This window comes from Budorcas taxicolor, chromosome 10, assembly GCF_023091745.1.
Source record: "Budorcas taxicolor isolate Tak-1 chromosome 10, Takin1.1, whole genome shotgun sequence".
NCBI lineage: Eukaryota > Metazoa > Chordata > Mammalia > Artiodactyla > Bovidae > Budorcas > Budorcas taxicolor.
The window spans coordinates 86,262,208-86,289,328 of NC_068919.1; the positions used below are offsets into that span (position 1 = coordinate 86,262,208).

The following is a 27,121-nucleotide window of genomic DNA, read 5'->3' on the forward strand; positions in this document are numbered from 1 at the left end:
GCCTGCTCCCCGCCAGGGGAAGGAAAGCCACTTTGCCTTAAGTAACCAATCAAGAAACAACCCTCTGGGGAGTAGCTACAGCTGGGGAAGAACGAGAGAGGAAAAACAGGGTTTAAGACAAGCCAGCAGTGGACTGGTTGGTCGCTTCCCTTCTCCAAGACCCAGCCCCATGTCTGCCTTACGAGACAACCTGGCCGTCCTACTCCCAGAAGAGGCTGTGTTCTGAGGAGCTGGGTGGCAAGAAATCAAGCAAAGGAGAGTCTCAGTTTCCCTCTTTGGATCTCTGCTTCCTCAGATGTAAAGGTAAGGCTTGCGCACCTGAACTGCCACCTTGCAGTGCTGTCTGCTGATCGTGGAAAGGGAAGCGCCCTGAAACCCCTGAATCAATGCGCCGTGCAGAGGCTGCGTAAATCCAGGTCACCGCGGGGAAGCCCTGCAGGCCAGGAAAGGAGTCCTGGGGACACGCCTCAGAGCTTAGGAGCTATAAAATAATTCTGAGCCCGTGCACTGTCCAGACTGCCTAGGGGAAACTGGCCATCCTTAACTCCCAACTGTTACCGATAATTACCAATTACTGTAATTACCAATAATACTCTGGGATTCCTAGCATCCTTTCAAACAATGTAACTTCAGATCTGAAAATTCCTGATGAGTGGAAAACAATACTACTTTAATTTCCATTTCACCAAGATATCTGAAACACAGGGAGGGGTTAACTTACCCACAACCACTGAGCGACCAGGCCAAGACGACAGGCGGTGCTCCTAATCCCTGACTAAGTTCTCTTTCTGCTGAATCGTAACCCAGGTGTTTCCACTGGTGCCCGGGGAGCTTTAAGTAACAGATTCTCAGGTACTGATTCAAAGGTGTGAAGCCTGGGCTTCTGTTCAGGTGAGGTGTTAAACCCCACCTGGCCTCAGGGCTTCTCCCCGCAGGCACAAGGGCTGCGTGAGGAGGCGGGGGAAGACAGAAGTCCCAGAGGAGCGGGGCCTGGTAAAGGAGGGACAGCTTTCCGGCAACAGATGGCCCGCAGCTCAGGCCTGGCTCCAGAAAAGGGAAGAGATGATGATCAGAAATAGAAACGCCGCAAGAGGCATCAGCCATGCGCGTCACGCCTCATGCAGCTGCCACAGCTTTGACCAGGGAAAGCACTTCTCTCGTCCTGCTTTTTGCCACAGACCCTCCTCTGCTCGGACTAGGGGGAGGGACAAGGGCAGCAGATGGAGTAAGAATGAAGGCAGCTGAATGGACCACTCTCCTCGAGCTGGGAGAGGATGGAGAGCTGCACCCTTTGAAGGTCAGGGCAGGAGGCTGCACGCAGGCCCCGTTCCTCCCACGGGCCTCAGAGCAGTGGGCATCCACTCAGTTACCTAGGGGAGATGACAACCCTTTTCTGTGGTCTAGATGTAGGGTTAGAGGCCCCACCCCAGGTCAATCTCTTGCTCTCTGCCCAGCTCATTCTCCAGGCCTTCCCTTCCCCCATGCCCTTCGGGATCCTAATAAAATAACCAACAGTTGGGGGGGAAAGGTAAACCTTTATTTGGAAGAGAGAATTCCAATGACCATTTAAACCCCCCTTTCATTTCCAAAACAGAAACAAGTAAGAAAACAAGGAGAAGATTATCTATCAAGCTCCTGCCCTCTGCCATCTTTAGCCATTTTTAAACTACACTGCCTGGCAGAAGAGAAGAGCTGACGGACCCTAGTTCTAGGAAACACGGAGACCACCCTAGATGTCCAGGAAGAGACAGACAGAATGGATGGTGGGGTGTGGACAGATGGGCCTGGGGCTCAGACAGGCACATGCCCAGTACCCAGGAAACAATGCTTAAAAATATACACGCAGAGATAAATTCCCCAGAACCGAGGCATGGAAAGCTTATAACCATGAATGCAGCAGCAGCAGATCCAAGCTGGGTCTTTGGCTCTCAAAAAAAACAAAGGAGAAAACGTGAACCTCAGCTAACTGTCCCTAACTTTAGCCTCTCTCTGCTATATCCTCCAGTCCCGCTCTGGGGGCCACATCTGCAGGGCCACTCAGCTACTCTGAGTGACGGGAGGTATGAGGAGGAGCTGGCCAGGAACACCCCACGCCATGCCCAGCAATGAAAGGCTGAGGCCTGCAGGTGACTCGCGTGGGCGAGGGAGCCCCCTGAATGGGCCAGAGAGAGGGAAAGCAGACAACGAGCAGCAGAGGCCGGGCCAGCTGGAGCAAACCCTCAGGCACCGCCACGTCTGGGTCTCAGGCCACTTGTGCCCAAGGCCGCCTTTCTACTGAGAAGGCTTGGCCTGGGCTCAATCTCAGGCTTTTTTCTAGGGGCAAAAAAGGGGAAGGGAATGTGGTAGGCAGCAAACAGTAAAAAGCAGGGGGAGCAGAGGAACAGAAAGCTGCAACTGAGGTGTGTGAGGCAAGGGGGCAAGTCCCTGAGGCCTCGAGTCCGCTGCCTGCTCTCCCGCCCCGGGACTCCCACCCTCACCCTGGTCCTCCAGAGAGACCTGAGTTTCCTGACAGTTCTTTCTCCTCAGCCTTGAAGCGCTCTGAACCTCAAATCACTCTCTCTGCCCACTGACCCTCCACCCGCCACAGGGCAGCCTGGGGAAAAGGACAAGCCCTGGGGGAAGCACGCAGGCCGGTGGGGCACTCTGGGCAGGAGGCTCAGAGGCTGCAAAGACCGGAAGTGCACCCAAGTCTGCGGGGCCCACTTGTTCCAGAGCCCTGATGCAGAGGACCCCCTGGTTGGCCGGATGAATGCCTAATGAAACAGAAGATAAGGGGAGAGCAGGGCCTGTGACCCACGGCCCCAGTGTGGCAAGGGGGTTGGTCAGAGACAGGCGTGACCGCGCAGAAGAGCGCGTCTCAATATGTGTGTGTCTGCAGGAGGGCTGTGCCCACGGGTCTCAGGCAGGGAGAGGGTCGGGTCAGAAGGCACCACCAAGAAATGGCCTGAAAATAAATAATCAAGATCAGTAGCTCCCACAACCCTGGTAATCAAAAATCAGTGGGGAGCGCTGGATACACGGAGGGAAGGGGGGACCCCCCGCTTGTGCCTTTCCCGGGGCCACCCCCTCATGTGGCACAGGATTAGGAAGAGGCTGGGGCAGGGCAGGGACCACAGGCAGAGAATGTGGACAGGCCTGGAGAAAATCTAACTGTGGGGGAGAAGGGAACGAGGAGGGGGCAGGGAGGGGACATTAAGTTTCTTGGATCTAAGTTTCCAGAAGCGTGGGATATTTCCACAGTCTCTGATCCGGTGAGCTCTTCTGGAAGAGAAGACGCGCTCTTCCCCTGGGAGCCCGTCATGGGGCGGTGACTTCCATCCCGAAGCTGGCCAGTAGGCAGAGGTGGTCTGAAGAGCAGAAGGGGTTGGGTAAGCCGTTGGCAGCCCAGAGGATCTCTTCAGAGAGGAGCGAGAGCCGGCCCAGGAGCTTGAGGGTTCCATCCTGATACAGCCTGCGGTCTGGAGCACAGAGCGGAGGCCGGTGGGCGATGCAGCCACCACCACATGTCCCGGGGCAGGAGGGGGACTGCGGGAGCTTCACCTTCAAGACGCTGCATCTTCTCGGCCGCCCACCCTCCCTCTCACCTCCTGTGGCCTCTTGGACGCTCCATGTCAGTGAATGGAGCGAGTGTGTTCGGGGGCTGTAGCAAACTAGAGAATGCCCCTCCAAGCCTAGCATTATAAGACCTTCCGACTTTCCGAGAGAAGTCAGAAACCCAGAGTTTCTATGTAAAATCTGATTTTTAAACATAAAATCCAAACACTGTAAAAGACGTGCTTTAAAGAAAATAGGCGCGGGGCTGACAGACTGCCACACTGTGACCACAGTGAAGGGCGAGAAGACAAGAAACTGGATTTCTAACCTCACCAAGACCCTCACTAGCCAGCTGCCACTGAACAAATCCAATCACCTCCGGGTGCTCTATTTTGAGAAAGGAGGGATGGCTTGTTCTGCTACAAAGATAAAAAGAGAAGCCGGGCAAAGGGCCTAAGGGAAGTACGATGAGGATGACCAGCATCAGGCAGGTATGAGATCTGCTCCTTTGCCAGGCAGGTCGCAGTAGCCCAAGTCATGTGATCAGATGCCTGACCTACCATCGGCTCCCAGAGACTCTTGGGGGTGGCGTCTGGGAATCCCAGATCCACCAGGCTTACCAGTTCTGTTCCCATTCTCGCAGGACTCGGCTGAGAAGAAGATGTAATCCACTGTCGTTCCCAGACCCAGGGGCATTGTGGTGACCTCTGGGCGGCCATGCTGGGGCAGGAAATGAGTATACACCGAGGTCAGGTGTAGGCAGTGCTGGATGGTGCCCACAGTCCTACAGGGGTGGAGGGGGCGATAACCAGTCAGCAAACACTACTGAACTTCTCTCAAGGTGACTTCTCTGTGGATTTTATAAAGCTTTTTAATGGATGAGCCCAAATAACTCAACCTCAGCAAGTTCCTTCCCATGCTAACCAGAGACAGAGAGTCTTAGCTAAAATCAGCCTAGAAACAGACACATTTATATTCAGCCCTGATGATGTTCCTTATCAGCCACCCTCCTCTTGCTACCTGGTGAAGTATATATACCTCATGTGCCTTTGTCTGTAGGTCAGCAGGCTCTTCTGTGAGGCCTTACTCCCTAAGGAAACATGCACGGGGTTTTCATTTTTAAGAACCTGGGTGGGTCGCCTCTGGCCTCTGCACACCTGTGTGTTCCTCCATAACCTTATCATGTATTAGGAGGAAGAGAAAGCTCAGCAAAGCGTTCCCCCAAATCAGGCCCAGGAAAACCAAAAGGAGCCTCTCTAATACACCTCAATGGAGCTGGGATGCAAGCAGAGGGAACTGGAAGAAAATTACCTGGGGACGTCTGGCTCAGACTCAGATGTGTCTTCCTCAATGACAGACTCAGCCCAGCCAGCAGGTCGCTCTGCAGAAGACCAGAGAGGAGTTTTTCATTCAAAGACAGGGAAGGAGGGCCAGAACCTTGCACCCTGAAACGGCACTCAGATCCTTGACTGGATCATTCCAGAGGGGAAAGGGAAAGAGAAAACATGAAGGGAGAAGAAAACAATGGCCCGGAGTCAGGAACCTCAGGGAGCAGACCGACAGGGGCCTCTAACACAGACATCTCTTCCCTGGTTCAGCAACTTTTTAAAAAATTTACACTTTAAGTTTTAGAATAGGTAATAACAGTCTCATGGTTACAAAAAACAAAACGTAGAGAAAAACCTCAGTGAAAAAGTCTCCTTCCTACTCTGGGGCCCGTGCCACTCAATTCCTCTCCCCAGGGGCAACCAACATTACCAAATCCCTGGTGTATTCCTCTAGAATCTTTTATCCCAGACAATCCACTGTGTATTTACACATATCTACATATGTATGCATATACATATGTATGCACACCCTTACACACACATATGCATCCATACTTACACATACCTATATATATACACACACATATTACCATTATCAGGAGAGAAAGAGGGAATATTATTACAGGTCCCACTGGGTGTGCTACAGTTCCTGGGGTCATAAAGAATCAGACATAGCGACTGAACAACAACAACCGACATTAGTAAGTGTTATGGACTGAATATTTGTGTCTCTTCAAAATATGTTGAAATCCTAATCCTCAATGGGATAGCATTTAGGAAGTGGGGCCTTCAGGAGGTAACCTGGCATTGAGGGTGAAGCCTTCATGAATAGGATTGATGCCCTTTTAAAAGGGATCCCAGAGAGCTGTCTCATCCTCTTTCTGCTGTGTGTAGCTACAAGTTGGCGGTTAGCAAGCAGAGCAGAGTCTTCACCGGAATCAGACCATGCTGGCACCTGGGCCCTGAACTTCCAGACTCCTGAACAGTGAAAAATAAACTTCTGTTGTTCATAACCCACTCATCTATAGTATTTTGTTATAACAACCCAAACTAAGAAAATAGAATAACAAGGATCAACAAAATTGACAAACACTTAAGACAGACTGACCGAGAAAAAAAGAGAAGACTCAAATTACTAAAACCAGGATTAAAAGAGGACCATCACTACCAACCTTACAGAAATATAAAAATTATAAGGATACAGTTAAAAACTGTATACCAACAAGCTAGATGACTTAGGTAAAATGGAAAAATTCCTAAAAAGACAAAAACTACATAAACTTACTCAAGAAAAAGAAAATCTGAATTAGCAATTGTTGTATACTATGACCAAGTATTTTTATCCTAGAAATGTAACAGTTTAACATCTGAAAATCAATTAACAGAATGTTGAAGAACAAAAACCATGATCATCTTTTTTTTGTTGTTCCATGATCATCTGAATAGACAGAAAAAACCTTCGACATAATTCAACACTCCTTTATGACCAAAAAAGAAATAAAAAACCCAAACTAAAAGCAAAACAAAACTCACAACACTAAACAAAACTAGGAACAGGGCTTCCCTGGTGGCTCAGTAGTAAAGAGTCCGCCTGCCAATGCAGGAGACATGGGTTCAGTCCCTGGTCCGGGAGGGTCCCACGTGCCTCGGAGCAACTAAGCCCACGTGTCACAACTACTGGTAGTTTGATATATGGCCAAGTCTCAGGAATTTCCTGTGGATATTTTAAAACTTGTCTTTGCTCTGCCTTTAAAGTTCAGAGTTTAATATGTGTCAACGAGATTTACCATACAACATGTTACTTCAGTTCAGTCGCTCAGTCATGTCTGACTCTTTGCAACCCCATGGACTGCAGCATGCCAGCCTTCCCTGTCTATCACCGACTCCCGGAGTTTACTCAAGCTCATGTCCATCAAGTCGGTGATGACATCCAACCATCTTGTTGTCTGTTGTTCCCTTCTCCTCCCACCTTTAATTTTTCCCAGCATCAGGGTCTTTTCCAATGAGTCAGTTCTTCACATCAGTCAAAGTATTGGAGCTTCAGCTTCAACATCAGTCCTTCCAATGAACACTCAGGACTGATCTCCTTTAGGATGGACTGGTTGGATCTCCTTGCAGTCCATGGGACTCTCAACAGTCTTCTCCAACACCACAGCTCAAAAGCATCAATTCTTCAGTGCTCAGCTTTCTTAATAGTCCAACTCACATCCATCTATGACTACTGGAAAAACCATAGTTTTGACTAGGTGGACCTTTGTCAGTAAAGTAATGTCTCTGCTTTTTAATATGCTGTCTAGGTTGGTCATAGCTTTTTTCCAAGGAGCAAGCGTCTTTTAATTTCATGGCTGCAGTCACCATCTGCAGTGACTTTGGAGCCCAAGAAAATAAAGTCTCTCACTGTTTCCATTGTTTCCCCATCTATTTTCCATGAAGTGATGGGACCAGATGCCATGATCTTCGTTTTCTGAATGTTGAGTTTTAAGCCAACATTTTTCTCTCTCCTCTTTCACTTTCATCAAGAGGCTCTTTAGCTCCTCTTCACTTTCTGCCATAAGGGTGGTGTCATCTGCATATCTGAGGTTATTGATATTTCTCCTGGCAATCTTGATTCCAGTTTGTGCTTCATCCAGCCCAGCGTTTCTCATGATGTACTCTGCATAGAAGTTAAATAAGCAGGGTGACATATACAGCCTTGACATACTCCTTTCTAGATTTAGAACCAGTCTGTTGTTTCATGCCCAGTTCTAACTATTGCTTCTTGACCTGCATACAGATTTCTCAGGAGGGAGGTCAGGTGGTCTGGTAGTCCTGTCTCTTGAAGAATTTTCCACAGTTTGCTGTGATCCACACAGTCAAAGGCTTTGGCATAGTCTATAAAGCAGATGTTTTTCGGGAACTCTTGCTTTTCCAATTATTCAACGGATGTTGGCAATTTGATCTCTGGTCCCTCTGCCTTTTCTAAAACCAGCTTGAACATCTGGAAGTTCACAGTTCACGTACTGTTGAAGCGTGGCTTGGAGAATTTTGAGCATTACTTTACTAGTGTGTGAGATGAGTGCAATTGTGCGGTAGTTTGAGCATTCTTTGGCATTGCCTTTCTTTGGAATTGGAATGAAAACTGACCTTTTCCAGTCCTGTGGCCACTGCTGAGTTTTCCAAATTTGCTGGCATATTGAGTGCAGCACTTTCACAGCATTATCTTTTAGGATTTGAAATAGCTCAACTGGAATTCCATCACCTCCACTAGCTTTGTTCATAGTGATGCTTCTTAAGGCCCACTTGACTTCACATTCCAGGATGTCTGGTTCTAAGTGAGTGATCACACCATGACGGTTATCTGGGTCATGAAGATCTTTTTTGTATAGCTCTTCAGTGTATTCTGGCCACCTCTTCTTAATATCTTCTGCTTCTGCACTCATTTCACATGCTAGCAAGGTAATCCTCAAAATCCTTCAAGTTAGGCTTCCACAGTACGTGAAGCAAGAACTTCCAGATGTACAAGTTTGATTTAGAAAAGGCAGAGGAACCAGATATCAAATTGCCAACATTCGTTGGATCATAGAAAAAGCTAGAGAATTCCAGAAAAACATCTACTTCTGTTTCACTGACTACATGAAAACCTTTGACTGTGTGGATCACAACAAACTGTGGAAAATTCTTAAAGAAATGGGAATGCCAGACCACCTGACTTGTCTCCTGAGAAACCTGTATGTGGGTTAAAAAGCAACAGTTAGAACCAGACATGGAATAATGGACTGGTTCAAAATTGGGGAAGGAGTACAACAAGGCTGTATACTGTCACCCTGCTTATTTAACTTCTATGCAGAGTACATCATGTGAAATGCCAGGCTGGATGAATCACAAGCTGAAATCAAGACTGCAGACATGCAGATGATACCACTCTAATGGCAGAAACTAAAGAGGAACTAAGCCTCTTGATGAGGGTAAAGGAGGAGAGTGAAAAACTGATTTAAAACTCAACATTCAAAAAACTAAAATCATGGCATCTGTTTAATGACAAATAGAAGAGGGAAAAATGGGAGTAGTGACAGATTTTATTTTCTTAGGCTCCAAAATCACTGTGGACATTAAGTGCAGTAATGAGATTTAAAAGACACTTGCTCTTTGGAAGGAAAGCTATGACAAACCTAGACACTGTATTAAAAAGCAGAGACATCACTTAACTGACAAAGGTCCCTATAGTCAAGGCTATGGTTTTTCTAATAGTCATGTATGGATGTGAAGTTGGACCATAAAGAAGGCTGAGCACTGAAGAATTTATGCTTTTGAATTGTGGTGCTGGAAAAGACTCTTGAGAGTCCTTTGGACTGCAAGGAGATCAAACCAGTCAAGCCTAAAGGAAATCAACCCTGAATATTCATTTGAAGGACTGATGCTGAAGCTGAAGCTCCAACACTTTGGCCACCTAATGCAAAGAGTAGACTCACTGGAAAAAAGCCTAACGCTGTAAAAGACTGAGGGCAGGAGGAGAAGAGGCCAACAGAGGATGAGATGGTTAGATAACATCACTCACTCAATGGACATGAGTTTGAGCAAACTCTGGGAGATCACAAAGGACAGGAAAGCCTGGCATCCTGCAGTCCATGGACTTCTCCAGGCCAGAATACTGGAGTGGTGGCCTGTCCCTTCTCCAGGGGATCCTCCCAACCCAGGGATCGAACCCAGGTCTCCCACATTGCAGGCGGATTCTTTACCAGCTGAGCCACAAGGGAAGCCCATATCCAATTAAAAGGAATTCCCAAAAAAGGAAGAAGAAAGTAGAAAATAATTGAAGAAATTACCAGCAAACCATCATGAAATTTCAGAAATCAAGGGATTAGAGAGAATGACCAGAGTCTCAGGGAGGCAAAATACGTGACATACAAAGAAAGGATCAAGAATCAAAATAGAAGCAGACTTCTCATTAGCAATACTGGAGCCTGCACGACAATGGACTAAATTAATTTCCAAACCAGACCTTTACTCTTACCAAAACCTCATACAAGTGTGAGAACAAAAAACAGAAAAAAAAAAAAAAAAATCAAGTGTTTTTGTTTCTTTTAGCACATGAAAAGAAAAACCAAAGAGAAAGGAAAACTGGTTCTCTCAGCAGTAAGTTCTCCCCCTGCAGCTCTGTGTACGAACAGCACTGCTCTGGCAGTTACACGGGACCCAGACCTCTGCCTGCCCTACCAGGCTGCATGAACACACCGGCCCCAACTGGCCCCATCTGAGTTAAGACAGCTTCCTGGACCATTCAGCACTGGTAGCAGCAGAGAAAGTAAGGTCTGCAAATACCTGGGAAAAGGATAGTAAGTTGTGCAGAAATAAGCCAGTCCAAAAGCTGGATTCTGAATTTTCCTGGTTCAAAACCTGATCACATAGCTTTGCTCTGTGGCCATTTGGCCAGTTTGTAAATAGTAGTTGCTGCTGCTAAGTCACTTCAGTCGTGTCCCAACTCTATGTGACCACATAGATGGCAGCCCACCAGGCTCCCCCGTCCCTGGGATTCTCCAGGCGAGAACATTGAGTGGGTTGCCATTTCCTTCTCCAATCCATGAAAGTGAAAAGTGAAAGTGAAGTCGCTCAGTCATGTCCAACTCTTAGCGACCCCATGGACTGCAGCCTCCCAGCCTCCTCTGTTCATGGGATTTTCCAGACAAGAACAGTAGAGTGGGTTGCCATTGCCTTCTCCAGTAAATAGTAGTTAGTCCACTGTCTTACAAAAGTCATCTATTAGCAACTGTTTTTTTTTCCTAGAATGCCCTTAACTAGGCTCACACTTTATTCTTGGCATGTTAAAAGACCCAAAGCTCTGTAAATAAATGGAAATATGCAAGTGCTCATGAAAAAGAAAACATAGTAACCCCTTTTGGTGTCTTTAAGAACCATACTGGAAAGAAGAAACCACTAATAATTTAAAATATTTATAAGAGGGGGACTTAAAATTTAGATTCCCATCTTATGAAGTATTCCCTCAAAAAGAGAATGAGGGAGTGTGAGAATCACAATGTTTCTTTCGTTTTTTTCATACGTGTTATGTAGAACACACTAGCACCATGCAATGTCAACTTGTGGGAAAGTCAGACCATCACTGCCTACCACTGAGCTCCTCTTGCAACTGAGATGCTTCCCATTAAAGTCAGTATCACAGTCAAGTTGGCAAGTTTTACTGTGCACAGCTGGGCTGGATGACTCTGGTGCCAGATTGGAAATATTATTTGATAGCACATCTAAACAAGTCCTCCAGAAAAAAAGATGACACACAATGATCTCCTGGTACTGAACTCATCTTTCTACTCATGGTCTACTAAAAGTGATGGTAGCTTTTTAGACTCAGGAGCCTGTTCAGCCCTGGATGGGGGTACTGAACAAACAGAAAGGCACGTTCACGGTTTGTGGAAGATGGGTGTGTTTACTCAAATTTAATCTCAGTTTTGAAAATACTGCTATTATTGGGCACTGTTAGTGAACTGGATATTTTCCCCCTACATAATGATTCTACTTACAAAGTGATTGTCAGTTTGTATTTAAAGTTCTTATTTTGTTATTAAGTCAAAATGCTTATTTTATGTTTCAAGTACAGTACTGATTTTTTAAAAACAATCTATTCTTAACATGGAATTACGTATGTGGGATCCTACTACGGTTTAACTTGAGGATTCTGAATTCTTAAAACACTCATCCACAGCTTCCCTGCCTGAGTCCAACTGACACAAGCACTTACGCCAGTTCCTGGCGCACGCCAGTCGCTCTGCGCAGTTATTATTGCTATCACCACCACTGTAATAATATATTAGCTTTGAAAATAAGAAAAAAACCCAAGCCATTGAAATGCTCCCTTCTTTGTGTAAAATGCCAATGCAAGTTAAATTCCTTCAAGAAAACGATGAATTCATTGCTTACCACCAGTCCTTTTGTTAATACTACAGTTTTTTCAGTCACTGCTTGGTCATCTTAAGTTTTTCTTCTAGCATTTTCTTCAAGAAAGAGTTTGGATTGAGTATAAAATTCTTGAGACATATCTTCTTCCCTGGAAACTTTACTCTCCCAGTGTTCTAGAGTTGAATGTTAATTTTAAGAAATCTGAAGCCTACCTAATTATTTTTACCTTTAAAGGTAGCCCGATTTAAAAAAAAAAAAAAGGTATCCCACTCTTTTTGTCCAAAAGATTCTTTCATCTTTGACTTCTGTTAACTTCATGTGGAGGTCTTACTGTTGATTCTCCTCAGTTTTCCCTGAGACGTCGTATATCCTTCTCAATCCAAAGATTCAGATCTCTTCATCTTGGGAAAATCTTCCTTATATCCTACCTTTAAATATTCCTTTTGTGCCATGATTATTGGCTTTCTTCTTTGTAAACGCCAATTATGTGTATATTCAATCTCCGTAACTTCCACTCCTGTCATAGTCTCTCTGGCACTTTCTATCTTTCCTGGCCTCTGCCTCTTGTTTTCAGCAATGCCTCCTCTCTCTTGTGCTGCATCTAATTTTGGCTTCATTTTAAGTGATTTTTTTTTCACTTTTTATTCCACATCTTTCCTGAGCTCAGCAGCTTAAATTTCATCCTCTGGATCTGCATTCCAAGTAATGGGCATTTTCCTTACGACACAGGGTTGTGTGAGTCCTTTTAACCTTTACATCTCCCGGCCAAAAAAAATGTGTAGCTCCGTAAGCATTTCATCTCCACCCTGCCACTTAAACAGACTGCTTCATGCAAAGATGGCTTGATTCCTTGATCAGTCTTTCCTCCAGCGCCTCTCTGGACAAAAAGGGTTCAGGCAATTTCATTTCACAACCTGTGCCATCCTATTCCTATTGATGAAACAAGGGATTCTGATTTTGTGCCTCAAGGTTCACGCCTCACCATGAGGAAATGCACCCTGCCGGTCCTTCCTGAGACTCATACACGGCCCCACAGACGAGTCTCTCTGCACCTCCTCCAGCTGGATCGCCAGTGCTTCTTGCAGCCATTCCACCTGTGCTGTGCTTCCCGATTTCAGGTATCTTCAGGTCTCCTAGCGTTCTCAAAGATGGAGTTTGGTTTTTTTTTCATTCTCCTTGTTGCTTTGGAGTAGTAGTTTCACAGACAAGAAGTGGAGAATGTCAAGTATATACTCTGCTATGCACCATCTGAAAGTTCTCAGTAGAAGTAACTTTTTACTACAACCCAGGAGTACTGTCACCTTACAATTTTCACGTCTGTCTTCTCTCTTATCTATGCCGTACACGTGCTGCTGCTGCTGCTAAGTCACTTCAGTCGTGTCCAACTCTGTGCGACCCCATGGACCGCAGCCCACCAGGCTCCCCCATCCCTGGGATTCTCCAGGCAAGAACACTGGAGTGGGTTGCCATTTCCTTCTCCAATCCATGAAAGTGAAAAGTGAAAGTGAAGTTGCTCAGTCGTGTCCGACCCTCAGCGACCCCATGGACTGCAGCCTTCCAGGCTCCTCCATCCACGGGATTTTCCAGGCAGGAGTACTGCAGTGGGGTGCCATTGCCTTCTCCGTACACATGCTAGGTATGTATTAGCAACTTTAGCTTACAAAGCTTCTGGCATACTCAAGGTCTCAAAGCTGGTTAGAACCCAAGTCTCTTGATTCCTAGTCCATGTTCTCAATACATGGCACATGGCCAGTGAACCTCACTGACCTTCCCCTCAAGTATATTTTTACCAGAAGCTGATATCTAAGAATTATACCTATAAAAGACTAAAAACCCACATAACTGACAAACATTAGAAGTGAAGAGGAAAGAAGACCAAGCTGACTTAGTTGGACAAGTCAGGGAACAAGCTGAGCTCCCGTTACCTGGCTTAGTGTCTGTCACTCCTTCCAGAAGAACCAGTCCCACAGGTCGCCGGCAGGCAATGCTACAGAAGCGGAAACGCAGCAGGAAGTCTCGGCTATACTTGCGTCTCTCTGTAAACCAGGGAAAGCCATACAGTGAAAGGAAGGAAGAGGAGCCACGTGCTGGGACTTCCTCAATCCCAAGAAGCTTCCAGTGTAGGGACACAGAGGGAGTCTAGCCCTGAAGACAAGGAGATTTTCCAAAGGCTATGATGGACAGTTGTCCGTTTCACTGGGGGACCACGAGGAGGACGATGAAAAGTATAAAGGAATGTGCTCAGAGAACTGAGGGAATTACGCTTTCTCTTGTCAATGAGGTGCTAGCTTTCTCCCAAGATGGGCAGGGAGGGACAACCAACTGAGACAATGGCACGTGCTCACCTGAGCTCGTGGGATGACAGGAGGTGACATACTGACAGCAGTCAGTGATACCCAGGGAGCTGGGCCACAGTGGGGCCTGCAGCTTCCTCTGATAAAGCTGATGGGAGAAGTCTTCCTGTCCAGATACCTATGAGCAAAGAGCAGACGGCAATGAGGAATCCGAGACGGAGAAAGAGAGAAGCCCGTGTTTGGGGACATACGGACAAACATACACACACAGTCACACTATGTACAAAACACGTCAGTCTCAGGGGAAAGTTAAACATAAGGAACTAATTAAAACTATTTTTTTTTTTATTAGAAACACTGAAATGTCCACGAGACAGGGATAAGGGGAAAGAGAATAAGGTCTGTGAAACAAAGAGAAAAGAACCATGTGAACACAGGGTCCCCTAAATTTCACCTTGGAAAAATCTACACTACTCTGCCAGGGAGAATCCGCTTTCAAGGGCTTTAATTTGCCAGGGGAAAAGGCTTGTTTGGATCTTTGGATCTTCTGGATCGAAGTCTAGCATCTGAAGCCCATTACTGGGAAATCACAGGGTCAAACCAAATGGGAAATGCACCAAAGCACTTTACCGTATCTACGCCACCATCCTCAATCAAAGCCCATGAGCAGCCTGGGAGCGGACAGAACGTAGTAGGGGAAACATTTGGCAGCATCAGTCATCTGCACATCTCCCAACGCATGTAGCAAAATCCCCTTTATTTCATTTACAAACAACAAATATTTGAATGCCAAGTAGGTGCAAGACACTAGCCATGTGCTGGGGAGATAATCTCTCTGCCCGCAAAGGACAAACACTTTCAGTATGCCATCAGAAGGAAACACCTTCAATTGAATGGCCATTTACTAGCTACGTCACTTTGGGCAAGTCAGTTAACACCTCTTGGGTTCCATATCCTCTCCCATTGAATGGGATAATAATACCACAGACAACTAAGAATCTTGACAACAATAACCACTACCAATTATTGACTGCTCCCTTTGAAGCAGGAACTGGAAAACACTTTGTGTGCATTATTTTAATGAATCCACCAAAGAAGACCCTCAGAAGTAGGTCTCATCATATTCTCCAGGGTATGATGAGGCCAGTGGGGCTCACGGAAGGGAAGTAACTTGCCCAAGGTGGCAGAGCAGGGATCTGAATGCAAGACTGTCTGGCTTCCAAATGAGTGCTCTGAATCACTCTGCTTAATGGCAGCTGTCATGTGGGAGGCCGTTCCCAAGTCTACTTCTCATTCCCTGAGCCCCTTGGTAACAGCAGCAGCCTCCTGGCAGGATAATGCCTTCCTCTTTGCATGTGGCAACCAAGACATCGCTGGCACTTAAGTAACCTCATTAAAATAAAAGCCCAAAGGGCTTGACAACAATTCAGTCATCTTACGTCCTTTCTCCACTGCGCCTTGCCAAAAGTTAAGGAACAAATTGGATCAGCAGGAGCAAAAGAGAGAAACAAGGAGATTAAGTGACATAAAGAAGAATCTGCACAAGCTGAATGCTCCTCAGCAGGGCTAAATGAACCACAATAAAACTGTAATACAGCTATGTTACAAAGATTCAGCAGTCAATAGGAATGAGATAGATACGTATGTACATTGTTGAGTAAAAAAGCTAGAAAATTCAATATACAGTAATATGTCATGTTTATAAACACATACAATAGAGTAGATATCAGCCATTAGAAGCAGTCTCAGCACAGTACTGGAGGGCAAGAGCCCTGGGGCCAGACCACCTGATTACAAATCCTGGCTCCACGACTAAGGACCTGCACAAACTATAGAGAGTAAATGACCTAACTTTCTCTATGCCTTAGGTTTCTCACTTATAAAATAGAAGCAATGATAGAACTTGTGGAAACTAATGAGTTAACGTAGGTAAAGTGCTTAAAATAGCATCTGGCAGAGTTAGTGATTAATAAATAGAGACTATGACAGTTACATCACCACAGCAGTTTAGGTAGCACTGCAAATGCACAGAAAATGACCCGGAAGAACAGCACCAAACTTTGAACAGTTATTACGAGACTCTAAGGGGAGACGTGGGAAATGCAGGTAATAAAGCGGGCTTTGGTCTTAAGCCCGCTTTATCACCTCCATTTCCCACATCTCCCCTTTGAGTCACGTAATAATGCTTCAGTCCTTATAGAGAGGTACTTATGTACATCTGTGCATTTACTTATGTACTTGTAAACTAAACATAAATTAATGATAAACCCGAAAGGATTCCAGTATACCAAAGGCACTCACGAGCTCCCAACTTCCAGGTATGGGTACCAGAGCTATCAACAGGACACGAGAAAGCAGGAGGGAGGCAGCACAGGAGTCCCCTGGGTTCCTGCCACAGAAGCAGCCCTGCATGCCGCACCCCAATCCCCCTGTAAGCCAAGCCCGCAGTGGCCTCTCCCATCTCACCTTCCAGGCTGGCATCCCGTGGTACTGGAGCTCTCCGTCCCTGATGAAGTTGTAGAGAGGTGAGTCGGGGACAGAGTTCAGGTCCCCACACAGGACGATGGGGCAGTGGCTGCCGTCTGACAGCCTGGCCACCTTGTCCACTTCGGCCAGGAGAATGGCCATCTGGGCCAGCTTGACGTCACCCCGCCGTGGGTTGTACAGGACGTGGGTATTTGCCACACATAAGGGGGCCACCGAGACTTGCCCCAGGCCTTCTGGGACCAGTGGCTGCAGCAGCAACACTAAGCCCACGTTGTCCCGATTGAGGAGCTCCAAGCCAGGCCGAAAGTACTCCACGGGGCTGGCGCAGAGCAGACGGAATCTCGTGGGCTTGTAGCAGACAGCACAGCCATCTGTCTTACACCCGGTCCTCCTCTTGTAGAAACAGGTAAAGCCTGCAAGGGACACCCCGCCAAAGAGATGGGTCCGAGTCCTTGAACCCTGCATCCCTCCAACCAATGCCAGCAGCCCAGGTGTGTGTGCCCAGTGCACTGCTCCCGCTGCTCAACACGGGGGAGTCTGCGCCCTGACACATCCCTGGGTTCTGCAGAGGTTCCCTTACAGCGGTAACCAGATGGCTGTGCAGCTAGAAGGGGAAGGAGGGACAGAAGGGTGTGATAAGAAAAGCATGGACTCCGGGGTAAGACAAATTGGAGTCCAGGTTCCACAAGCTATGAGCTTTTTTATTTATAGCTTTGTGACCTTTGAGCTAGTCACTCAAATTTTCTGAACCTCAGTCTCCTCCCTATAAAACGGGTGTAATAATTTCAGCCTCAGAGAGTTGGTAAATAGATGTAAATAAATGGCAATGTATGTCAGAACCACTTTAAAACTTCAGGACTCTTGTTTTTCTTCTTACTCCACACGAGGGAGCTAGCTCACAGGTGAGAGGGTTCACTGAGATGAAAGAAGAGATGGTGTGTTCAATAGAGGGCAGACAGGGTGGGAGGAAAAAAAACTGGCACACGTGCCAAGGAGCGGCATTACCCATCATTCTCAGAGAGGGCTCCAGCTGCTCCCAGTAATGATCTTCCTGGACTTCCTGGAGACACAAGATCTGGGGAAACGACACAGAGACCAGTCACTCCAGGGTAACGGAGGGCACCGCAGTGTGACTCCCACCCCAGGAGCGGATGCTGAAGCCACGTGGGAAGCTGCTGTGGGTCTCAGGCTGGGCCACACTGACACTTCTTCTGGGGGCTGACTCTTCCCAGACTGCCACTCCAGCAAAGAACAGGCCCTGAGTGAAGCTGGATTTTCCTGCTCCTTGAATCCCTCAAGTCTTCTTCCCTGCCTAAAGGTGCTAGCGAGGGTGTACCTATGGAGAGGCATCTTCGTATCTGCCCAAAACTCATTTACACCAGGCAGCAAGCTCCCATCCTAAGCCGGACTCCAATCACATGAACAACTGTGGATGAACTCATTTTTCTAAGGGCACAGGAAAACAGCCAGGGTCCGGAGCAAATGCAAGATGGCACACCCCCATCCATCCCACCCTCCCCGCCCGCCTTCGCTTACATCTGGGTCCCAGTGCTGGAATTCCTGCATGAGATTCGCAAAGCGATAGTTCCAGTTGAGGATGTCTGGGTGGCAATGCAAATAGAGCTCGGAGCTCTGCTGCATCAGGTCCTGGGCCAGGATATTATAGGACATCAGAGTGAACTGGAACTGAGGGCCATCCCCTGCCTCCAGGCCCTGAACATCTGGCTGAGTGGAGAAATCCTCCCATTCTCGCCACAAGATTTCTGCAAAGGGGTTGGGAAGAAGAGGTCCATGGTTGAGTCCATGCTATCCACAGGGCCTACCGTCTCTACTCTGGCCCAGCGATACTGTGACAAAGTTCCCTTTCTCATTTTCCCTGTCATCCGTCCCTTTCTGTGGTGATCTGAACAACACTCTAAGGATAGCCTCAGACCAGAGAGTAAGCGCCACAAAGCCAGAGACAATCTTGGCCTGTTCACCACTGTATCCCTAGTACCTGGCATAGAACCTGGTACTTAGTACACTAAAATTCACTAAACATGGCCAGCAACTCCTCACTTTTGATAAAGCCATTGGTCTCCGGGGAATCACTCAGATGAATGCGCTTAACAGTCATCTGAGATTAAAGACATTTCTAGAGTAATCTCAGCCTTGGCTGTTTTCTGACCTCTACACCTAGAAGGGCCTACAGAACCAGAAACTGTAATGTGTCCCCTATATCACCTAGAGCAGGGAGCTAGCTGTAGAGTGGACTGCAAACCTATGCGAGGCACAGCCCTCATTTTCCAGATTTTAACGGAAGCCCAATATGTAACACAGATAAAAACGGAGTTATCCTGTTTGGAGCAGAGAAAGCGAAGTCCCTGAGAGCTCTCCACCCTTACCCCAGGTTCCTCCAGACAATCAGTAACACAGAGAATGAGAGCTAGGGTCTGCTTTCAGTTCTACCACTACCTAGCTATGTGACTTTCGGCATGTTCTGCGACCTCTCCGAGCCTTGATGACTTCATCTCAAAAGGCCACAGGGCTGGATGAAATGACCTCTAAGGCCCCTCTGGATTTGCCGCTGCAAGTCTCAGAAAACCAGAATGTGGCAGCAGAGCTCTACACCAAAGGGCCTTCTCTTTAGCAACGGCTTTGCCCACCTCCGAGACGACCGCTGCCCCGGCTCGCTCAACCAGCTGTCAAGACTCACCGTGATATGGGATTTCCACTGGGGGAGGCTGAAGCTGCCCCAGACCCTCAAAGGGCCAGACGGCAGCCTCTTCCTGGGGCACAGGCTCCGGTGCGATGCTCCAGGCCACCATCGCGGGGTCCTCATCCCACTGCTCTGTGGCCAGCGCACCCACGGGGAGGACGGCACAGTCTGTGTACTGGGGGCCGGTCTGCACGGGCACTGCTGCCCATATTGGGCCCTCGACCTCCGGCAGCAGCTCCTCCTCTCCTAGCACCTCGGGGAAAGGCTCCTCCAGGTTCTCTGCTGCCCGCAGGTCACTCAGCTGCCTGCTGGACCACTTGTCCTCAGGAGCAGCATCCTGTTCTCCAGGATTATCCATCAGGAGGGCCAGGCTGCTCTCAGCGAGTCCCTTATCTACAAGGGGACCATCGCTCACAGTTGACAGCACCTGGCTCGACCCTTCTTCCCGCCACTGCTGCAGCAGGCCCTCACACTCCTCCTGGTCGGGGCCCCGAGGGGCCATGGCAAAGTTGCCTTCTACCTGGGAGGACGAGCTCTTCGCCAGGAGGACATTTTTTCGACATGTGAAGAAAGCATCTAAAAAGAAAGCCAAAATACCATGTTATAAGATGATGGCATCATTCAACTCACACTTCTCTCTCAACTCCTGATATAAGTCTCGTGTGAGTGCATGCTCAGTTGCTTCAGTCGTGTCCGACTCTTTGCGACCCTATGGACTGTAGCCCACCAGGCTCCTCTGTCCATGGGATTCTCCAGGCAAGAATACTGGAGTAGGTTGCCACGCCCTCCTCCAGGGGATCTTCCTGACCCAGGGACTGAACCTGGGTCTCCTGCACTGCAGGCAGATTCTTTACCACTGAGCCACGAGAAAGCCAGTAAGTCCCATACAAGCAAGAATCATATCCACCGCGCTCACCGTTGTATCATCACTGAACCTGCCCGTTTTAGGGTCTGGAACATAATCATCACCAGAGCCAAGTGCTTACTATGTGTCAGGCACTGTTCTAAGGACTTTACAAGTATTAACTAATTTACATGGTAGGGATCTGATAAATACTCTGTGCGTGAATGAAAGAATGGCTATCCCATATAATCGAGAACAGAGATGATCACATATAACCACGCTCCTTTTGTCTGGAGGCTAAGAATCCTATTAACTTCAACTCTCTGGTTCTAAGAGCCACATGACACTGGAACCAGCACTTGACCATAATCATAACTGTGGGTTGTGGCCCAGCACCGAAATGAACAAAACTGTGTGACCTTAGACAATGCCCCTAGTGAGATGGACTTACTCTTGCGTGTAAAATGAGGACGAGGGAACTGTGAATTGGATAATCCCCAAGAGCTTTTCTAGTTCTATAAATTTCCCCGTCTATGAATGCATTCCAACAGAAAGTAGACAAAAAGGGTGTCTCAAAATCTGGACAATCTGCCTTTTAGCAAAGGCCTGGGGTCCTCTTCTCAAAGCTATTTATTCTACTCATAAATCTTCACAAATATCATTATCAGCTTTCCCATTCCATAGCGCTCTGCTGCTGCTGCTGCTAAGTCACTTCAGTCGTGTCTGACTCTGAGCGACCCCATAGACGGCAGCCCACCAGGCTCCCCCGTCCCTGGGATTCTCCAGGCAAGAACACTGGAGTGGGTTGCCATTTCCTTCTCCAATGCATGAAAGTGAAAAGTGAAAGTGAAGTGGCTCAGTCGTGTCCAACTCTTCACAACCCCATGGACTGCAGCCCACCAACCTCCTCCGTCCATGGGATTTTCCAGGCAAGAGTACTGGAGTGGGGTGCCATTGCCTTCTAGAGGCTGCAAATCAGAAGGTGCCAACAACTCAGCAAGAGACAGCCGCCACCTCTCTGCTACAGCAGCCACAATGACAGCCAACAGGCAAAAGAAAGTAGGTGGGAAAAACTCTAAAATTAGAGGCCCTCAAAATCCAAGCACAGTACTGTGGTGCAGACAAAACGTCCCCCAACCAACACACACTAAGTCACTTGTTTATATCATCCAAGTGACATGGATGATGTCCCTCCATCACTGGAGACGCATTTCATCAGTTCCTTTTTTTCAGGCAAGAAAAACTTCAAAATGGCTCAAATGTTGAAAGACACTCTTATTTATGGCCTGTGTGGATTCAGGTCCCTCAAACCTCAAAGTGGTTTTCCACCAGGGGTGATCCTGCCCTCAAAGAACATTTCCACATTGTCTGGAGGAACAGTGGTCGTCCCAACTGTGCGGACGCTACTGGCATCTAGTGGTTATAGGATAAAGAGATTGTGAGCACCCTACAGTGAGAGACAGCTCCACAAGGAACTATCAAATATCAATAGTACTGAGAGTGGGAAACTCTGCTTTAAACCTATGTGCTGGGTTGCTGGTTTTAGTCTCAGGGACTCGCTAATTCACTGCCCTTTGAAACATCCTCTATTTATACCAAATGGCTTAAGTTCTTTGATTTATATGTGTGAGGTTACTAGTTTTCAAATTTAGGTTTTGATTGGTGGTGGTTTGTGTTTTTCAGCAGAATTTTTATTAAAGATAGAAAATCTGTAGAAACCAAATACACAAATAGGACTACGTTAATAGGTGTGTACCTATGGATGGGGGGAGGCCCACACCTGTGGGTGGGAGGGCAGCCAAAACTCTGGCTACTGGTCAAGAAACCTCTGGACTAGAGGTCACTAAGTATAGGTCACTAAGGCTGCCATTATGAACAGTGGCAAAGCTCAAGAAATAGCAGCAACATGGTTAGGGGAATATGCGATGGTTCTCTGAAAGCAATGCCTTCTGTGGAGTTCCTCATTTCTAAGAAGTATGTATACACAAGACATTCTCGGATTCCTGAACTGAGTGCCTACTATAGTCTGGGTAGTATGTTAGCAGTAGATACAGTGAGCAGAACAGACAGCCCTGCCTTCCTGGAGTTTGCATTCTAGTGCGCAGATACAAACATACATGTACATACTTTAAGTGTTTTATATGAAATATGAAGTAACAGATATTACACACACAAAAGGTAAAATTCCAAAAAGGAAAAGCGTAGAATGCACACAGCTGGACCTATTTCTAAGAAATAGAAATTACTCTATTCTATTCTAAAACTCCTTCTTAGTCTGTCCTGTCCCCTAAAATGCCAGAGAGAAGTCCAGGAGTGCTGTGCGATCTCCGAGAGGAACGGATGGTCTCTTAAGAACAAGAACCTCGGAAAAGTCAAAGGCCAGGAATGGGGTGCGCGGGCAAACCCCGGCAAAGTTAAACAGTAACTCTTCTCCAGGCCGCCGCTGAGTACTGCCTCCACCCACGACATGTCTACGCGCACGGAACAATTGCTTCAAAGATGAGGTTTCAACGTGTCTCTGGATTCTGCTGTTTTTCAACCAAAGACTCCGCAGAGAGGCAGCTCGGAAAGGCGACTGTGGAGTCGACCCAGGGGAAGACAAAGCAAGTCCAGGTCTTCAGTCCACAGACCCTTAAAGGCCGAAGGGCCCCTGTCCACGGAGAATTCGGGCACTCGCCTCGGCCCCCAAGGGGGCCGACCCTCCCTGACCCCCCGAGAAGTGACTCAGCGGGCCCCGGAGCCTCTCCGCGCCCGCGGGGCCAGAAAGTGGGGGAGAGGGGGGGCTCCGCCCCTCCCCCGGCAGCCTCCACGCTGTAACTGTGGCCCGACGCCTCCAGGCCACCGGCGTGAGGAGGTGGGTGGGGGTGCCGCCCACGAGGGTCGCCGGCCAGGCCTGGGCCTCGCGGAGTCCAGGATAAACCGGTCGTGAGGCCGGCCGCGCAACGCACGCCGCCCAAGACCCCGCGGGGGCCCCGCCAAGGCAGGCCCGGAGGCTTGGCACCCGCCCTTCAGGACGCGGGGCCGGTACCTGAGAGGGCGCGGAAAAGGCGCGCGGCCGGCAGCAGCAGGTAACACAGACACGACGCGATCATGGCCGGCCGCCCGCGCCCGCCGCCCCTTCTCTCCGTCACGGCGAGCCGGTCTCCCTCCGCTCGCCCTGCCCCCGGCTCCGCCCCGCTCCCGGGCCCGCCCCGCCTCTCCGGCTCCGCGCCCCGCCTCTCCGGCTCCGCGCCCCGCCTCTCCGGCTCCGCGCCCCGCCTCTCCGGCTCCGCGCCCCGCCTCCCCGGCTCCGCGCCCCGCCTCCCCGGCTCCGCGCCCCGCCTCCCCGGCTCCGCGCCCCGCCTCCCCGGCTCCGCCCGCCTCCCCGGCCTTGCTCACTTGACCCCGCTGCGCTTCAACAACAACTTTATTGGGCACGCAGGGCCAAGATTGGGAGACAGTTCCCAAGGCAACCGAGCGGAGCCCCAGGGCCTGGCTGCCGGCAGCGGCGGCGGCACCAGGTGCCCCGGCATTTAACATTAAACCCCTCCTTGCAGGCCCCGTAGTGTTATTACTAGTCCACGGTTTTATTCCCACTTCTGCCGCCTGACTGGGTGTCCACCTTGGGTGCGCCACCTAACCATTCCTTCCATCGGTTACCACGTCTGTAAAATGAGGGGCTAGACTTTGTCTCTTTAAGGTCTCACCCAGCATGATCTTGCCCTTCTCAGCTTACATTGGAGACAGAAAACTCTTCCTCATTTTTCTCCTTAACTCTCTTCCCCAGCTTAGATTTAGGTCACACATCAAGTCCATTCCTTGCTTCAGCACATACGATTTTGTCTCCTGCCTCATCCTGTTCCAAAGGGGCCCTTTCCCCCGTAATTTTGAAGAAAGGGGGTGTCCCACTGGTAAGGGAGCCAAAAAGGGAGGTGGGAACCCTCCACAAAGGCAACTGGACCAAGTCTGGTTGGTTGGTTCATTTTCCTCCGGATGTCTGTGACAATGCCAGGCACATAGTAGGGACTAGATAAACCTTGTTGACAGAATAAAATATATGTCACTAAAAGAAGGCCAGTTCTTCCACCAGCTCTGTGCTACCCAGACCTCTTTAATCCTGTCTTCCCCTTTCCCACTCTCCATCTCCTGCCCGACCACACTGTAAAGAAGGAGTGATCGTTCAGTACCCCCAGTTTCAGTACCCAGTGTCTGAGCTGTGCGATTTCCGATTTGGGACTGGCGCCTTGGTGGTTCCGGGAAGCCCTCTGGAGAGTCACCAGATCCAGGACCAGCTGGGTACATCATAACACTGCAAGGCTGGAAGGAGGAAGGAGGAGTCAGTACAGTGGCCTTCCCACCCTGGCCCCTTAGCTCTATAGGTGGCGTGTGCCTTCATGCAATCCTACTCTCACCTTCTCCAGAGATGAAGCAGAGGCTGCTGGGGTAATCTGAAGACTGGAAAGCCTCTTAGGAACCAGCACATAACTACCTAAGGAGCCCCCCAGATCAGATTGACCTCCTTCATATGTGCTTAAATAAACCTTCCTTGCATGTCCTTCCATTTTGTCCCAATAATTACCTAAAGTTGAAGTTCCAAATCAGATCCTAAATCAAGGCACTTATCTGGAGACTATGTGTATGTGTGCCTGTATTTAGTGGCTCAGTCGTGTCCGACTTTTTGCCAACCCCATGGACTAGAGCCCACCAGGCTCCTCTCTCCATGGAATTCTCCAGGCAAGAATACTGAAGCGGGTTGCCATTCTCTTCTCCAGGGGATATTCCCGACCCACGGATGGAACCTGGGTCTCCTGCACTGCAGGCAGTTTCTTTCCCACTGAGCCACCTGGAAAGCCATATCTGGAGACTAAGTTATGGTTCCCTTGAAGTTCAAGTCGCTCAGTCGTGTCCGACTCTCTGCGACCCCATGGACTGTAGCCTACCAGGCTTCTCCGTCCATGGGATTTTGTCTGAGTTGATGCATTCATTCATTCACGCTTTCCCTGGTTTGTGCACTCGATACATTCATCAGTGATGTACCAAGCACTCATCAACGTTTACTCCAGCTTCACCCCAGGCTTTTCTTGACCTCTGGCCCACTTCTCCTCTTTCACCAAAAACTCTAGCCCTGGACTCACAGTCTGCCCTACCTCAAAGTCCTCCTATCATCAATGTGGATAAGTCACCCCAAATCTGAGAAGCTCACTGTCACCACCTCCTGGTGACCTCATTCCCACTGTACTCCAAACACCCTTGATGTACCATCATTGGATACTGCTCCACCTCTGAAATCATAAATTCACACCCCCCACTTTCGTGGATCACCTCACGGCTTTCTGCCTCTCTCTCTTTCACCCTTGCATCATCTGTTCTTTAACTTCATCAAACCCGTGAGCCATTTTTAAAGTCACTCTCTGCCTGCTATCCACTGTCTTACCATCTGTTCTTTGACGACACCTGCCTAGGTAAGTTAAACCATATTCTCCTTCTTGGCTCTTACACCTAGGCTGCCGAGTGCCAGGGAATAAAATTACCAACTGCACAGAGCAGAGCTGTTGGTCGCTGGTCCGCAGCCTCACTTTAGCCCGTGACCTTCCTGCAGCCATCCTGTGTTCTTCCCTAGCACTCTCCCTCCTGTTTCCACAATGGCCACTTTTTTCAGACTTGCTGTTCTGTTGCTTCCCTTCCTGCTTTGAAGATCATCTCCCTACCAACTTGAGAGGAAAAACAGAACTACTCAGTGAACACTCTGTTCCCAGTTGCCACACCAACACACCGGCCAGCACCAATCGCCACCTTTTCCTCTTTCCCTCCTAGCATAGTGCTGACCGCTCCACCGTCTTGGGCTCCCACCCACCCCCCAACTCTCACTTCCTCAGAGACTGTGCTCCTTTTGCTCATCCCTCTCCTTTCCTTCCCCAACTCTTGCCCATCCACACGTGAAGTCAAGTCGCTCAGTCGTGTCCGACTCTTTGCGACCCCATGAATCACAGCACACCAGGCCTCCCTGTCCATCACCAACTCCCGGAGTTCACTCAAACTCATGTCCATCGAGTCAATGATGCCATCCAGCCATCTCATCCTCTGTCGTCCCCTTCTCTTCCTGCCCCCAATCCCTCCCAGCATCAGGGTGTTTTCCAATGAGTCAGCTGTTCGCATCAGGTGGCCAAAGTATTGGAGTTTCAGCTTCAGCCTCAGTCCTTCCAGTGAACACTCAGGACTGTTCTCCTTTAGGATGGACTGGTTGGATCTCCTGTATATTACCATATGTAAAATAGATAGCCAATGGAAATTTGCTGTATGTCTCAGGGAACTTAAACAGGGTCTCTGTGTCAACCTGGAGGGGTGGGATGGGGAGGGACATGGGAGGGAGGTTCAAGAGGGAGGGGACATATGTATACCTATGGCTGATTCATCTTGATGTTTGACGGAAAGCAACAAAATTCTGTAAAGCAATGATCCTTCAATTAAAAAGTAAATAAGTTTTTTTAAGTCTAGAATGGTCAAACAAACAAAAAGACTCTGCGATTCCAAGGCTGGGGACTTGAGTTCGATCTCTGGTTGGGGAGCTAGGATCCCACCTGCCGTGGAGCTACTAAGTCCACTTGCTGCAACTACTGAACCCGTGCCCTCTGGAGCGCTCAGGCTACAACTAGAGAGTCTGTGCGCTGCAGTGAAAGATCCTGAGTGCAGCAACAAACATCTCGTGGCTGCACCTAAGACCCGATGCAGGCAAATAAATAATTTTTTTAAAAAACCCTCCTTGAAGGATCTCTCTGGTGATCCAGTGGTTAAGACTCTGTGCTTCCAACGTAGGGAGTGCAAGTTCAATCCCTGTTCTGGGAACTAACATGTCACATGCTACCCAGCACAGCCAAAAACAAAAATTGTTTTTGTCCTGAAAATACAGTCAAACTCCATAGCATAGCACTAAAGACCCTTCATTACTGCCCTCCACTCACCTCCCATCTCATCTCTCAGCTCTTCCTTCCCACCACAATTCCTCTGCAGGGAGGATCACACTACAGCCTTGCTGGAGACTGTAACTTGCTGTCAAGACTTTTACATGCTTTTT

At 48.5% G+C, this 27,121-nt stretch overlaps 1 protein-coding gene across 4 annotated transcripts; it reads right to left on the reverse strand.

Moving 5' to 3' along the window:
• Nucleotides 1-1,523: 1,523 nt before the first annotated feature.
• On the reverse strand, nt 1,524-23,212 carry ANGEL1 (angel homolog 1). 4 transcript variants are annotated; one of them, XM_052646243.1, is made up of 10 exons: nt 23,099-23,212; nt 19,224-19,802; nt 18,065-18,291; nt 17,534-17,603; nt 16,508-16,941; nt 14,093-14,219; nt 13,673-13,783; nt 4,846-4,915; nt 4,155-4,254; nt 1,524-3,347 (listed from the first exon to the last, which is right to left on the reverse strand). In XM_052646243.1, exons 1-10 carry the CDS (start codon nt 23,160-23,162, stop codon nt 3,147-3,149), a joined length of 1,983 nt encoding a protein of 660 aa, XP_052502203.1. In that variant the 5' UTR covers nt 23,163-23,212; the 3' UTR covers nt 1,524-3,146. The 4 variants fall into 4 exon arrangements, with proteins under 4 accessions (XP_052502203.1, XP_052502201.1, XP_052502204.1 ...); XM_052646241.1 differs by having other exon boundaries at nt 1,524-3,458; XM_052646244.1 differs by having other exon boundaries at nt 3,176-3,347; nt 4,155-4,318.
• Nucleotides 23,213-27,121: the final 3,909 nt, after the last annotated feature.